The sequence below is a fragment of the Drosophila persimilis genome, unplaced genomic scaffold (assembly GCF_003286085.1).
Source record: "Drosophila persimilis strain 14011-0111.01,24,50 unplaced genomic scaffold, DperRS2 tig00000002-arrow-pilon, whole genome shotgun sequence".
Classification (NCBI taxonomy): Eukaryota; Metazoa; Arthropoda; class Insecta; order Diptera; family Drosophilidae; genus Drosophila; species Drosophila persimilis.
Genome location: NW_020825289.1, coordinates 15,485,797 through 15,499,753, shown reverse-complemented (window position 1 = coordinate 15,499,753; position 13,957 = coordinate 15,485,797). Strand labels below are relative to the sequence as shown.

General features: G+C 41.2%; 5 protein-coding genes across 5 annotated transcripts; 3 read left to right on the top strand and 2 right to left on the bottom strand.

Moving 5' to 3' along the window:
• Nucleotides 1–1,558: 1,558 nt before the first annotated feature.
• Nucleotides 1,559–5,846, top strand: LOC6592633. Its single transcript, XM_002018096.2, has 3 exons — nucleotides 1,559–1,881; nucleotides 4,232–4,510; nucleotides 4,574–5,846. Exons 1-3 carry the CDS (start codon nucleotides 1,827–1,829, stop codon nucleotides 4,906–4,908), a joined length of 669 nt encoding a protein of 222 aa, XP_002018132.1. The 5' UTR covers nucleotides 1,559–1,826; the 3' UTR covers nucleotides 4,909–5,846.
• Nucleotides 5,847–6,161: 315 nt separating this feature from the next.
• Nucleotides 6,162–6,573, top strand: LOC6592634 (ventrally expressed gene D protein). Its single transcript, XM_002018097.2, has 2 exons — nucleotides 6,162–6,201; nucleotides 6,263–6,573. Exon 2 carries the CDS (start codon nucleotides 6,263–6,265, stop codon nucleotides 6,509–6,511), a length of 249 nt encoding a protein of 82 aa, XP_002018133.1. The 5' UTR covers nucleotides 6,162–6,201; the 3' UTR covers nucleotides 6,512–6,573.
• A 776-nt stretch (nucleotides 6,574–7,349) lies between these two features.
• Nucleotides 7,350–9,178, bottom strand: LOC6592635 (KH domain-containing, RNA-binding, signal transduction-associated protein 2). Its single transcript, XM_026985547.1, has 6 exons — nucleotides 9,007–9,178; nucleotides 8,802–8,923; nucleotides 8,372–8,736; nucleotides 8,218–8,307; nucleotides 7,974–8,068; nucleotides 7,350–7,690 (listed from the first exon to the last, which is right to left on the bottom strand). The coding sequence occupies exons 1-6, from the start codon at nucleotides 9,170–9,172 to the stop codon at nucleotides 7,551–7,553; spliced, it is 978 nt and encodes a 325-aa protein (XP_026841348.1). The 5' UTR covers nucleotides 9,173–9,178; the 3' UTR covers nucleotides 7,350–7,550.
• Nucleotides 9,179–9,687: 509 nt separating this feature from the next.
• Nucleotides 9,688–10,330, top strand: LOC6592636 (DNA polymerase epsilon subunit 4). The gene is made up of 2 exons (XM_002018099.2): nucleotides 9,688–9,886; nucleotides 9,945–10,330. The coding sequence occupies exons 1-2, from the start codon at nucleotides 9,715–9,717 to the stop codon at nucleotides 10,229–10,231; spliced, it is 459 nt and encodes a 152-aa protein (XP_002018135.1). The 5' UTR covers nucleotides 9,688–9,714; the 3' UTR covers nucleotides 10,232–10,330.
• A 337-nt stretch (nucleotides 10,331–10,667) lies between these two features.
• Nucleotides 10,668–13,520, bottom strand: LOC6592382 (KH domain-containing, RNA-binding, signal transduction-associated protein 2). The gene is made up of 5 exons (XM_002018101.2): nucleotides 13,206–13,520; nucleotides 12,637–13,141; nucleotides 12,476–12,577; nucleotides 12,235–12,407; nucleotides 10,668–11,454 (listed from the first exon to the last, which is right to left on the bottom strand). The coding sequence occupies exons 1-5, from the start codon at nucleotides 13,459–13,461 to the stop codon at nucleotides 11,309–11,311; spliced, it is 1,182 nt and encodes a 393-aa protein (XP_002018137.2). The 5' UTR covers nucleotides 13,462–13,520; the 3' UTR covers nucleotides 10,668–11,308.
• Between the last annotated feature and the right edge of the window lie 437 nt (nucleotides 13,521–13,957).

Sequence of the window (13,957 nt, the reverse complement as noted above, 5' to 3'; positions counted from 1 at the left end):
TTGCATCCCAAATGCGATGTATCTGCGTAATAGGTACTCTAAAGTCTTCTACCATCTAAAGTTGTCCTACTTGTTTGCTTATTTGTCAGTGTCTGATGACGCCTACATTGGAGACAGGCACATCCAGAGACACAGATACCGATACAGGCAATCCAACAGATGCAGATACAATTTATGCCCTGCCGGCCACAGAGTCAGGCCACAGCGTCAGCATTAAATGTATCTACATGCATACATGCAACATTGGCACTGCACAAATAAACAAACAAACAATTAAAATTAATCTACGAGCATAAAACAAAGTGCATTGCATTATGTGTTGTATCTGTATCTACGACTATATGTGTGTGTGTGAGTGTATGTGGTTATTTGTTTTGTCTTCTGTTGGGTGCCAAGCCTGTAAACATCCGCAAATCTAGAACCATTCATTTGGGGGAGCCAGCCCCCATTCGAGGGGCGTGGTTATTAATCAAATATTTATATTTACTCACACACACACAGAGCACAGCACATACAGAAAAGTGAGAGATTTCTTTTGGTGGCGGCGTTGCATCCCATCCACAGAATTTCCAAGAATTCCATTCTTCTAGAAACAAATTAATCAAACAAAAAGTAAAGGCTCTATAGACGACATTCCGACTTTAAGGTACCCGCTACGAGAGAAGAACTAACCAATCGCGGAATTGTTAGATAATGTCTTAATTTAATCTTGCATATCATCCAAAGTATGGCTCCATCACCTGTCTTAATTTGATTTATTTTCAATGATTTGTTTGAGATCTACGTACTCCTGCAGACAGATCGACTCGTTGAGTCTGATGCTGTCGATCGATGTCGATACAACACACCCCTCGGGCCCCTGCTAGTACAGGGTATACCAAGAGCGACAACAAAGTTAAAAGCCATCCGCAAGAACAACAACAACAATAAAAAATATAAGAAAAACTATGCGCTGTCAGCACAAAATTAGTTGAGAATCGAAATACCCGCCAAGAGCCACGCAGACTCCCCACGGCCCGCAGCGGCAAAGAGAGTGAGCTGCTATTTAAGAGAGCGTTTAATTCGGTTTATGCTGGCTCTCAGCAAAACATAGACGCGGTGAAGCTGGAGTTAGAGAATGGGATATATTATGGGGGAGGTGTGGGCGGTAGAGCAACCTGGTAGTTGCTGCAATAACTGCACAGTCCAAGGGAATGCTGGAAAGTGGAACTGCACGAGTATTTAGAATGGAATTGACCTAGGGTCCCTCTCTCTCTTTGGCGTTCGTGACGTGCATGCCGAATGGGAAATTGAGTTCTTCACACTGCAGGAAGCCAGCCGAGCTCTCCCTCTCTCTCTCTCTCTGACACATTTCGGTTAGCTTTCGGTTTCCAATAGGGCACTCCTGCGGCTGTGCAATATATGAGTCATCTCCCCATGGACAACGACGCTTTGCGCTCGCGCCTTCTCCTGTTCATTCGGTTAATGCTGGTCGCTGTCGCTCTGCCTCTTCCCGCCGTGGAGTACATATCCAGATGGTTCGCTCTGGCGGCTCCGCAGTCCCAACGTCGACGGAGCAGGCAACACAACAACCCACGCAAAAAGCACACAAAAACAAATTTCAGTGTCTCGGCAACGCTTTTGTGGCATTGCCAACTTATCCTCCGCCGCAGCAGCAGTACGAACGGGTTTCGATTCGGGATTGTGACCAGAACAGAACATAAAAAACACAGAACAAAACAGAGCAGAATACACTCGTAAAAGTGAAAAGGATTCCAATAAAGTGTTATCGTAATTGGAATTTGCATACTTCTTTCGGAAAGCAACAAAAACAGCAACAACAAAATATGAGGCATATCTGGCTGCTGGCTCTTATCGCCTTTGGATCTTCCCGGTTTCCAGGTATGAATCGGTTGCATCTCCCCTCTTGCACATCTTACATCTTTGCCGCTATATAAACTGCATATATACACATACGCTCCTCTAAAAAAAAACAACACACAGAAACATATTAATTTGAATTCAATTTACCATCTTTATGAGTTCTGCTCTGAATGGTGCAGCTTGAACTCTCTGGGAAAAAAAAACATAAGAACATAGAAACATACGATTGATTATGCGGGTTCCACAAACTTCTTCAAATGAACTCTTTACAAGCACGATTCTATCGTTTCGTCAGAAATATTGAACAAAGAAATACTTATAATATTCTTCTTCTGCTTCATGCCCATGTAAATTTGCATAATCTTGCGATTATAATCCTTGGGGAAAATGTCTAGTGCACTTGCCACTGCCTTCGTTTCTATGTGACTAGTGTGGGTCTCGGTATGTGTGTGTGTGTGTGTGTGTGTGTGTATTGCAGGCGCTTAAGTAATCGATGGATTACCCTGCACTGCTTCTCTTCGCTGACCTAATAAGGAAAACCTTCTACAAAAGTTTCTAGTCCCTGAAAATATGAAATGATACAGGAATTGACTCATCGCTCATTACCATACCATACCTGATGAACAACATAAAGTGTTTTATAGTTAGGTATGCATATAGGGTTACAAATTCGCCATCCGTTTATGGGGCCCCGTCCCGTAGACCCGGCACCAAACTCCATAAAACACTTGTCTATGACCCTAACCATCACCAGCTCCGAACATAAGTGCTCGGAAGGGTTTTCACTTTTATGGATAAGCTTTCCTTAAATATCATCTGGGTGTGGGGAGGGGAGTGTTGTCTGTTGTCAGGCAGAACGTGTGTCATTCATTGAATGGATGACAATTCGGGAACCACTTGTAACCAGGGCTTGCCTTGTCACTCTCTTTCTCTCCGATGTTCAGTGCCTACAAATAGACAAATTAGTGGTACTCGGATATGGGGCATGGGCAGAATTGCGGGATGGGTTCGAGCGAGTACTGTGGAGAAGGAATGGAAGGAATGAGCACATTGTTAAAAATATCAACGTGATTAAAGTGGCTCTTGAATAATTAAGCAGTTGGAGCGGAGCGGGCAAAGGGAGGCGGGAGCCGTCAGATGATGATGGGAATGGCTGAGGGAGAAGTAATTGTCATATCATGGGCGTCTCTCCCTCTCTGTGTGTGTGTTTCAGGGTTATTAATGCGGTTTATCGATATTAATTATCATACAGATAAGACAGCAGAAGAGTGTGGCATAAGTGAATTGACAATTTTCAATCCCAGTGGATTAAGAGAGGCATATCATGCTCATGCCCCGTGACTTTCTGCTTTATATTCATATGTTATATACAATTTTACATTTTTGTGAATTTTTCCTAAAAAAATAGATGAACTATCCAAAAACTTAAATAATGAACTCTTCGGTGAATCTTTATACCAAATCGTTAAGCTATAGTTCGAATCATATAGAAATATGGGATCACCATTTCAAATATTGAATTAATGGTCTTTTAACCATATATCCAAAACATCTTTCATTATCCATGATTACGTTGGATCGAAGATAAATAAACGCCTAACTCCATAAGGCTGACCTAATTCCTTGATTCGATTCCCACCGAAAGGTAAGCACAAAATCGCAAACTACGCCAAGGATAAGCAAGGTGTCTTGTCCTGTCTTGTTTCCTTTCCTAACGAGAGAGCAAACAAAACTAATAACTTTGGCATACACACACGTCCACCCGCCTAAAAAAAAGCAAACCTCTAAATAATGTATGTATGTATGTATCTCTATAAAATACAGAGTAAAATTGGCACTTTTAGCTGGCATTAAGCAATGCGCTAAACTGGCGAATGACGCAACGCAAAGCGATGTACATCCTTGATCCAAATGTATACATGTACAACGAAAAAAACGTGGCGTATGTAAATGCATGTGTTTGTGCGGAAGGAGGGAGGAAGGAGCGTATACGTATTCCTGCTCAAGTCCCGAAATGAATTCCATTCCGTGATGATACTTTTGACGTCCTGACCTCAAAGCAATGGGAATTGTGGCACGTATGTGTGGCATACTCGCACATCCCGTCCCATTCCATTGCCTCAGTTCACTTGAGTCGGGTTCAGCTGGTTTCAGTCATCCAGAATGGGCGTTGACACGCTCCTCGGGAAAACAGAAAGGGGATTGGCCCGGTTCCGTTAATGGTTTTATGTTGCCAGGGCCTTGGGGCATAGGCAGAGGCATAGGCTCGAACTCAACTATCGCCAGACACGGAAATCTGTTGAGGAGCTTTCTTGGAGTGGTTTTTCAATGCATAATGTGCCCCGAAAATAATTAAAATCTATTCCAGGTGTGCTGACCTTGCCCGAGGCACACCCAGGCAAACCATCATCCGCCACAACCGCAGCTGGAGGCGGAAACGGAGGAGGTGCAGGCGGTGGCGGCGAGGCGAGTACAGACTACAGTGAGTACGATGAAGAGGAGCCGCAGCGGTCGCCTGGAAACCTGGCCAAGTCCACAGCAGGTCCCAAGCTGCCGCTTCCGTACTTCGACCAGCTGAAAGTGGACGTCTATGTGGGGCCCAATGACAGCAGTGTGAAGGTGGAGTGCCCCGTCAAGAACTACAATGGTGAGTGTGGCTAATCAATGCATAGACCGTACACGACTCTAATTGAATCTTCTCTTCTGCCAGCCCAACACCATGCCATACTCTGGTACAAGGATGACAGCCCCATCAGCAACGGCAACACCCTATTTAGCACAGTCTACGGCCTAGACACAAACTTTACATTGACCGTGCCCGTGGCGGCCAATGCCACGGACGGGCAGAAATACTCCTGCCATGTGATGCCACCCGATGTGCGCCGCGAGGTTACCATCCATCTTGGACTGGAGCCAAGCACCCCGGCTCCTGCTTCGGCCACCGCACAACCTACTTCCGCCGAAGGGTCGGCGCCGGTTTTGCAGGATTCTGGCCTATGGATGCTCCTGCTCTTGGCCGCCCTCCAGTTGGCAGTTCGCTACTAAATCTGAACCGGGCCAAGTTCAGTTAACGCAATTCTACCACCGGCACTGAACCTCCCAGCCCGGGTAATGCTTGGAGATGCGCACCAAAAAAACGAGCTTGTTACTAAGATACAGTATGTCAAGAAAGTATTTTCACATTATATTGTGTGTGTTTCCCCAATCTGCCTTGTGATTTCTTCTACTATTATCATATAGTTTCCCTAAAGAGATCAGTAATATTAAGATACGAGTATTTTAAACACTTACCAAACATATTCCTTGTAAAAACGCTTTCTTGAAACACTGTATGTTTGTCGGTATATCTAAGGAAGGAATCGATTTCTTGGCGAATTATGTTAGTTAGGTGTTGCTTTGTTATTGTATTATAGAATATACTACTATATTTATGTATGTGTAGATCTTGAGGAAGCAAAAATTCCTAGGGCTACGTTACTGATCAACAGATTATCTGAGTTATGCTTCCAACTTTTGCTTCCTCTTCTTCCAAACTTGCAGGACTACTATATCGCCTGTAGATCTGTATATGTAGATTCCTCAAAGTCGAATACTATTTTTATTTGTAACTAAATAGGTTTTAGTTTTAGCTGAAAAGCCAATTAGGTATCGAAATTTGAACTCTTAGAATGCTATTTAATCGTATAGGATCGAATTGCATATAGAATGCTGCTGGCTTTAGACGTGTGCTTAATGAATCGTATTATATTATAATTCTAATTATTAGTACATAATTGTTTTTTGAACTTAGCGGAACAAACAACGGACAGTTACCGATGCGATAACAAGTGGCTTAATGAATCGTTATAAAGGATATATGAAGGATATGATTGATATGTGAAGAATATTACTATATGTATACATATACAACTGAATGTAATTTTGTCGGATATAAAAGTGAAATAAACTAGAGCTGCTATAGACCCAGCTGAATCCATTCAAAATGTTGATAAAGAGAACGAAACGAAAACAAAATCCACCCCTATATATGTATGGATGTATGGGCAGGATTCCATAGCGCACTTTTCACGCGTAGGGAGGGATGGATTGCGGGAGGGTAGGCGAGACAGAGACAACAATGCGTTGTTGCCCCTGCAGCTGCAGCGCAGCGTGGAAGGAGGAGCAGGAGGAATTCCGCAATGTGCGCAGGGCATGCCTGCCATATGGTTCTCCAGGGTGGTGCTGGTGGTGGCAAGAACTTTAGTTTCCTGCTCAGTCGCGAACTGCATAGCGGACAGGACACACCACACACAGGACACTAGTCAGGAACATAAATCTGCTTCAAACCGAAACAACAAAGTGAGTTCTTATCGATCAAAGCCAAGGACGCAATACAAATAGTATATTCCCGTTCCACTAGATGGTCCCACAGAGTGAGAGTCCAGCCCTGTTCGAGGACAATTTCGTTGCGGAGTCCCATACTGTCCCTGAGAATTGTGAGCATAGTCGCTGTGGCCAGAGCCAGACTGCCCTGGAGGTATACGAGAGAATTCTAAGGCGTCTACAGTCACAGCAGGAGGCCTATGCCTCAAGGGTCGACGAAGCCGCTTTGATAAAGCAAATTTGGATTGCCAGCTTTACAGGAAACCGACTGCAATATCGAATGTAGGAGATCAAAGATCGATTATTAAAGATTTAGGAAATAATATAGCCATATTTGTGAAAATCCAACTCGAGCGTTTTTAATTCTTCCACTCCATAGTAACATAATATTTTCAATACAAGAAAAACACCCAAAATTCATTTTGGTTCACGTTCTGTTGTTTATTCAAGCTTCCAACATACATATTCTCGTATAGTTCACAACATACAGAATGGATATAATCAAATGTCGGATACTTACCCATCAATTCACCCGGAGTCAAGCAAAGTTTCTATAAACTTTGGGTATGGGGAAAATATGAAATATACAATACTTGACAAAATGTTGTTATGCAGCATTTTTAATAGTTTATTTAAACGGTTTTTCCTTTTTAGATTTATAAATTCATAATTTTTTATTTGCTTATTTTAAAGGCTGTTGATGTCTTTGATGTCACAAATGGAATTTTGATCTGTGATAATTCAATCAGTTTATAATATTGATTATTTTAATTATCGACTCTACTGCTACAGACTCGTGTAAATATAAAGTATATATTGTATATTGATTATGGGAGGATCAGCCGATTCATTAGATTCGATTAGATTAGATTATATGTAATTGGCTCTGATTGGACAATGCTTTCATTATATTCGTTCATGATGTTTCTCAGTTTATTACACATTTATGGAGAAGAATAATTAATATATGTGGAAATCAGGAAATCATAATTCGAAACAGTAATGGTTATAGATAATTGATGGGGCGTCTGCTCCGGTCCGCTGACATAAGCAAACAGCTCGAATAGATTTATTGAAATTACGAATTAAGATTAAATTAATATTCTTCGAATTTTATAATTATTTATTATTCATTCATCGTATATCATAATCTTGTCATCTTGTCAGGCCAAGAAGCAATTGACTTTTCTCATTGATATTTCTTTTCGGATTTAGGTTTTATAAACATAAACATTGTCCTTAATTTTTCATTCATTTATGGAGTAGAGGTGGAATCAACTTGACTTGAGTTCAACTCGGGTTTATTTGAGTTGAATTTTGTGATATTATTTATATTTTTTGAGTATGGTATACGTATTGGGTTTATAGGACTTGATGGGCGGTTCGCGCATACGTTTCATGTCGGTTGGATATGGCTGTGGACGTTTATAAGCCGCTGCATTTGTCGGTATTATTGATGGACGTGCTATAAAATTGGTTCATTATTACTTTTAGTATGTTATGCGTGTTTCAAAAATGGTTTAGGTCGTTAAATATAAAACGTTTGATTGTTATTATAAAATTAGTCATTCTTTTTTATTTGCTTTAGAAGTTTCAGTTTCAATCACTTGTTGTGCTACAAACTACCCCAACGAAACCCATCGAAAGTGCGACCCCTAGAATTTAGAGTGAGGGAAAATAGGAGATCTAATAGATCTAGTCTATACGAACTACGACTGTAAACAAAAGGCGTTATCAACTCCACTTACGTTTGCTGTACTCATAGCCGGTGGGTGGGCCACGCTTGGGAGGCATACGATGTGGATGCTCGTATGCGTAGACCGCCTCCTCTGCCTCTTCGGCTCTATAAACAACAACATTTTATATTAGCTATGATATGAGCAATCTTTGGTCGGGGAGTAAGTTCTGCTCAGATGCAAGGCCGCTCCGGTTGGTTGGGTAATCCTGGTTGGTCAGTAAATTATACAAAATTATACTTTACAATTAACTTACTCGGGCGGATTTTCCGCGGCTCTCTTGATGAGGTTTATATACTTTGGAGCACTGCTGCTGCCAGCCCCAAACTTCTTATCGAATACAGATCTGCAATCAGATCAATAACATAACTGAGAAACCGATTCAATCATTATTTGTTTCAACAATTTACCTGTAAGCCTCAAGATTCGGTCCATGGATGCTTTTGGCTGACTCGGGATCCATTTCCATGAGTTCGCGCAGCTGTTCGTGCGACACTTCGTCATTTTTGTCTGGAATTAGATACTTACGGATCTCGGCCAGGGCGTAGGCAATGCGGGCATAGCACTCGGCCGGGGTAGCCACAGTGCTGACCTCCAGAAACAGATCCTTCTGTAGATGGGAATAGCGCGGATCTCCGGAATTCCGCAGCTGTTCCTCCTTGTTGCGATCGCGAATAGAGCTGCGCCCCTTAATGGCGATCTTGCACTGCGTCTCCTCCTGCAGGCGGCGCAACGAGTTGCCCTTGGGGCCCAATATCTTGCCGGTGAAATTAAACTGCAAGTAACAGAGGGAGTCGGATATGGTAGCTGGTGAATGAATGTTAGGTTATTCCCCCTTACCTTTGGATATTGCTTGACAGGCACAAACACCTTTTGTGTGATTTTCATTGGCTTCTGCTTGTACACATCGGCATAGAATTCTTTGCCAGGAATGCGACCTGTGCAGTAAACACGGTCCACGGCTGTAAAGTTCAAATTTATCGTTTAAGTACATTTTAATAGCTGCACACCTATACTGCAATTGATTTTTAATCAAGATTTTTACCTTCGTCGATTAGCAGAGCACATAAGGGAAATTCGGCGGACAAACGCTGACGCTCCTCATCTAAGTCGGCCAAAAACTTTTGAGCCACCTCATTCAGGCGCGGCTGATGATCATGCACAGGTGGCTTTTCAATGAATTTCTCTATAAATTCGCCTGAACCTTCCATATTTAAACAATTCGTCTCAATTTTTGTGGCACTGGAAAATTATGTGTATAGTGCTAGAGATGATAGACTAATGAGCCAATATATCGATCAAGTTTGAAGGTGCAAGAGGTGATGAAAATATTAACATGGATATTGTTTTTGGGATATATCTTCAACGGAAATCTTATCTGAGTTAGGGCAAATCGGCGCAATTTCTCTTTTGTTTTATTGACGATTGAAATTTCTAAACCCGCTACTTCTGATTCTAGTTACATGTTTCAATGCAGGGGCTCGATAGTTTTCTGCGATAAGCAGCTCTTAAGATTTTATTTTTAAAGATTAACAGATCATTTGTTGTTTATCCTTATTTGGGACTCATTTTATATAGTTATAGTGTAGTCTATTAATACTTCATGGAAATCTGACAGCCCTAAATTTTGTAGCGATGTTATAAATATTGCAAGTAGTTCAAATCGCTCTGAACTAGCTCCAGCAGGCCGATGTCTATCGATACTTATGGCGGCAATACTGCAAATAAACAATAAACGAATATAAACAATAAAATGGCTAGCGAAGACATATTTCAGACTGAATACTCCGAAGAGCCGGAGTTGGAGGTTGAACAAAGAATGGAGACAGAACCACTGGATGCAGCCGAAGCAGAAGATGAAACAGAGGATGTGAATCCAACAGAAGAGACGACGCCTCCAGAAAACGCTGCCGCAGAAAAGCCTGGTAAAACAGCCAACTTTTAATAAAATGCGTTTCCACTTCATCAACTCTTTTATTTTAGTTGCCACCAAGTCAGCTGCCGATCACGAGCCTGAGGCAAAGCTAACCCAGTTGCCTTTGGGACGCGTGCGGAACATAATGAAGCTGGATCCCGATATGCATGTGGCCACGCATGAAGCGGTTTTTGCAGTGACCAAAGCGGTGGAATTGTTCATTGCCTCGTTGGCCCGGGAGTCCTACACCTACACTGCACAGTCCAAAAAGAAAACAGTTCAAAAGAGAGACGTAGAACTGGCCATTTCGGCGGTAGACAGCCTGATGTTTCTCGATGGCGCCATGAACTTTTAAGTGAACTGTGATAAACCCTTGGACTTGGGCAGCAGTGAACCCCAATAACGTTATTAAACTTAATCTCAAAGATGTGAAATAAATTTTGTATTCTTTTAATTTGTTATATCTGTATATCTGGGCTTCCTCCAGCCCGGACAAGACCCGATAACTCTGGGCGTAAAAGTGCACACCCCGAGAGAAAAACAAATAATGTACGTTTCTCTTTTTTTATTATAATTTTTTTTTATTTTAGGGTTGTGTTGCGGCAAACATATTCTGTTGTATTCAGCATAAGGGTTAAATTTTAAAAATAATATTAAAATTAATACAAAACAAACGTTGAATCGCATGAACAGAAAATAATAAAAGTATACTCATACATTGAAAGGACAACGTTGAACGTATCCGAATACTCGTTTCGGGGGGAATAGTAACGAAGCCGGCAAAATTTGTGTTTTTTTTGTTTTCTTTAATTTGTTTTAATATTTGATGACGAAACTTGTTTTTTGTTGTTGGTTTGGGGGCGGTCCGTGGAGGATACTTACTTGGTCGTTGGGTAACATGTGCCTGTCTCGACTTTATTTTTTGTTGGTTTATCTTATGGAACAATAATTGGAAAACTTAGACTAACATTTCGCTGTGATGGTTTTAGAAATGAATTCATTTGTTGGGGTTTTCTTGTTTTGTGTTCTGCTCTGCTCTCTTCTTTTGTTAATTGAATTGAATGCGTTTTTGACTATAATAAAATTAAGTTTTGTTTTGTTTTGCTTTTCGCTTTTGTTGTACAAAGATTTAAGGTTGTATAAAATTTGATGCATTGATTTCTGTTTCGGATTTTCCTTTGATTGCTTTCGGATTTGAACACTATTCGAATATTGGAACAATTGCAATAAATAATTAGCTTTTTTTCATTTTATTTGTTTGTTGAAGCGAAATATATTAAATATGTGTGTATGGTTGGATTATTGAAGTTTAACATTTTCTTTTCGATAATTTGTTTGGAATATTACTTTTATTCTTTATGCTTAACGTTGTTTTGTAGTAGTTGTTGTTCTTGTTGTTGTAGTTGTTGGGGTATTTTGGTTAAGCGATGGGTTAACGTATTTTCGGATATGGAGCCGAGCGGTAACGCACGCTTTCACGAGAACGTGATCCAGTTTCGTACTGAGCAGATGAATGTGATCCCGAGCCCGTGGTGGTCGGGCGATATGACGATGAGGAGCGACCGTTGCTTGGTTTTGCTATTTTGAAAAGAATTTTATTTGTTGTTTAGATTTTTCATTGTTTTTGTCTCTGTGGTGCTTTTCTTTTCTTGGTTTGTTTTCTGTATTATTCTCTCCTAAGATATACATATATACAATGGGTAAAACGAAAAAGAAATACATAAATAAATTGCTTAACCGGTTTTGAATGCACTACACCCTGGGAAATCTTTCCTTTAAATCTTTACCTCTGCGATTGCATTGAATTTACTTTGTTTTTGTTCGCGTTTAAAAAAAGGTTTCACAAACTTTGCATCAATTTTTGGATGAAAATTGAGACATATCACAGTTTGTACATATGTATTTTGAGCGTTAATTGCGGTTTCCTTGATGCTGTTTTATGGATTGGTTTTCTATATGTGAATTGAAACATTTGCTTTTGTTGTAGTTTGGTTTTTCGAACTGTTCTTTTCTGGACATACATGTTAGTAGTCTTTCAATTAATGAAGATGATTTCTGGCCGTTTTACTGTTTGGTTTTGTTGGCATAGTGCATTTAAAATCTTGTTAAATATGGTGGGATGGGTGTTTCCGTTGATCATAATTTTGAGACGCGGTTTAATGGCGGTTTCTGGTTTTCTTTTTTAAAATTTACTTTTCTTATGTTTGGATACTTTTGGTTTTCGGTTTTTTTTTTTTTTGCGCGAGTTTAGTTTAACAGTTTAGTTTCCTTTCTATTTGTTACTTTTCGCAATCTCTGTTTTATCTTTGTCCTGCTGTGGGGAAAACATTAATATATCTTACGTAGAAGTCATCTTACCTGGATAGGCCGCCGCATACGATGAGGAGGAAGAGTGTGCATGGTACTCACGCCTGTAGTCACGCTCGTAGGAGGTGCTGTCGTACTGGGCATGGTGCTTCGACGACTGTGGCGGCGGTGTTGCATATCGGTCGTACTCCCCATGATGGTCGTACAGTTCATGGTCCCTTGATCTATTCAACGGATGTGATCTCATGGATTAGACAATCAGGATTGGGAAAATATATTCAGGCTAGCCTACCTATGGGTCTTAACTATGCCATAGTTTGGATCATCCATAACATACCGCGCCTTCTCCAGGATTGAGTAAACTTTCGGTTTGGACGAGGCTGGTGGCGGTGTACTGTAAGAAAATCAATCCTCAATAATTGTTAAATCATCAATCGCTTAAAAAAGTCATACCGAGTACTATAGGCTCCGTGTTCGCCATATGATTTCGAATAATGGTGCGATTTCTTATATATCCGCTCCTTTCCATCCATTTCACGCAACTGTTCGAGGCGTATGTCGTCATTGGCATCAGGTATCATGAACTTACGTACTTCCCCAAGGGCATAGCTGATGCGATGGTAGGCCTCCGCTGGCGGGGCCACTGTGGATATTTCCACATGCAGATCACGGCTGAGATGTGCATATTTTGGATTGCCCGAGATCCGCAGCTCCTCCTCCTTGCCATGGTCACGCATCGAGTTGCGGCCCATAACGACCATTTTGCACATTGTCTCCTCCTGCAGTTGACGCAGTGTGTTGCCCTTGGGGCCCAGGATCTTGCCAACGAAATTGAACTTGGGATACTCCTTGATCGGGAAAAGGACCTTCTGGGCCACACGGATAGGCTTCTCGCTGTACACGTTGGCGTAGATCTCCGGCTTGGGTATGCGGCCGCTAACCAAGATTTTCTCGACCTCTGCGAATGGATAATCAATCGATTATATGCGCTACTTTTTACGTGTCTTAGCTACGCTACTGACCATCGTCCAACAGACGCTTTGTTATGACATGCTTCTTCTCCAGTGTCTTTTTTTCCTGCAAGCACTCCTGCAGATAACCATTTGTCTTCTCGTTCAACTGGGGTGTGTCCCGCAGTCCGGCGTGACTGGTGTTGTGGCTACCGTCCGCCTCGGAAGTCTCCGGAGCACCCCCGCCGGCTGCTGCTGGCTCATCCCTACGTTTCCGCTTGTAGTCTGCTGTGTCCTCGTTGTAGTCTCTATCGTAGTCGCGCGGCATAGTACTCAAATGTAAAGTGAAAGATCGACGATTTCCACTATTTGGAAAATTTTTGGAAAAATTGAAAAATATTTGTCCGAAAAAAGTATGTATGGGTAAACAGTGTGACCGCGGATTGATAAGATATACGGTCGCACCCTCAGTAATATACCAAAATATACTGTCTAATTTCAAAAATATACCGTAAATATACTGACGAATTCAAGTTCTATTATTCATATTCCCCGTTTTCTTTGTTCCGTCGAATATTCCCAGCTATATAGAACATTTAGCCGTGCCCACATAATTTTAGCCCATTGATGAATAAATTTTCTACACAATTGGTTAGTTTTTAGTACATGCTTTTATTGCATTTTGACCAAAACAAGGTTTAAACAAAATAGTTCAACAAAAAAAGAGTCGCAATGTTGCTGGTATGCGGTATGCGTATGCGTGTATAGGCCTTTTTATACCCTATTTCGTTAATTTTATATGAATATGAAACGTGATTTATAAA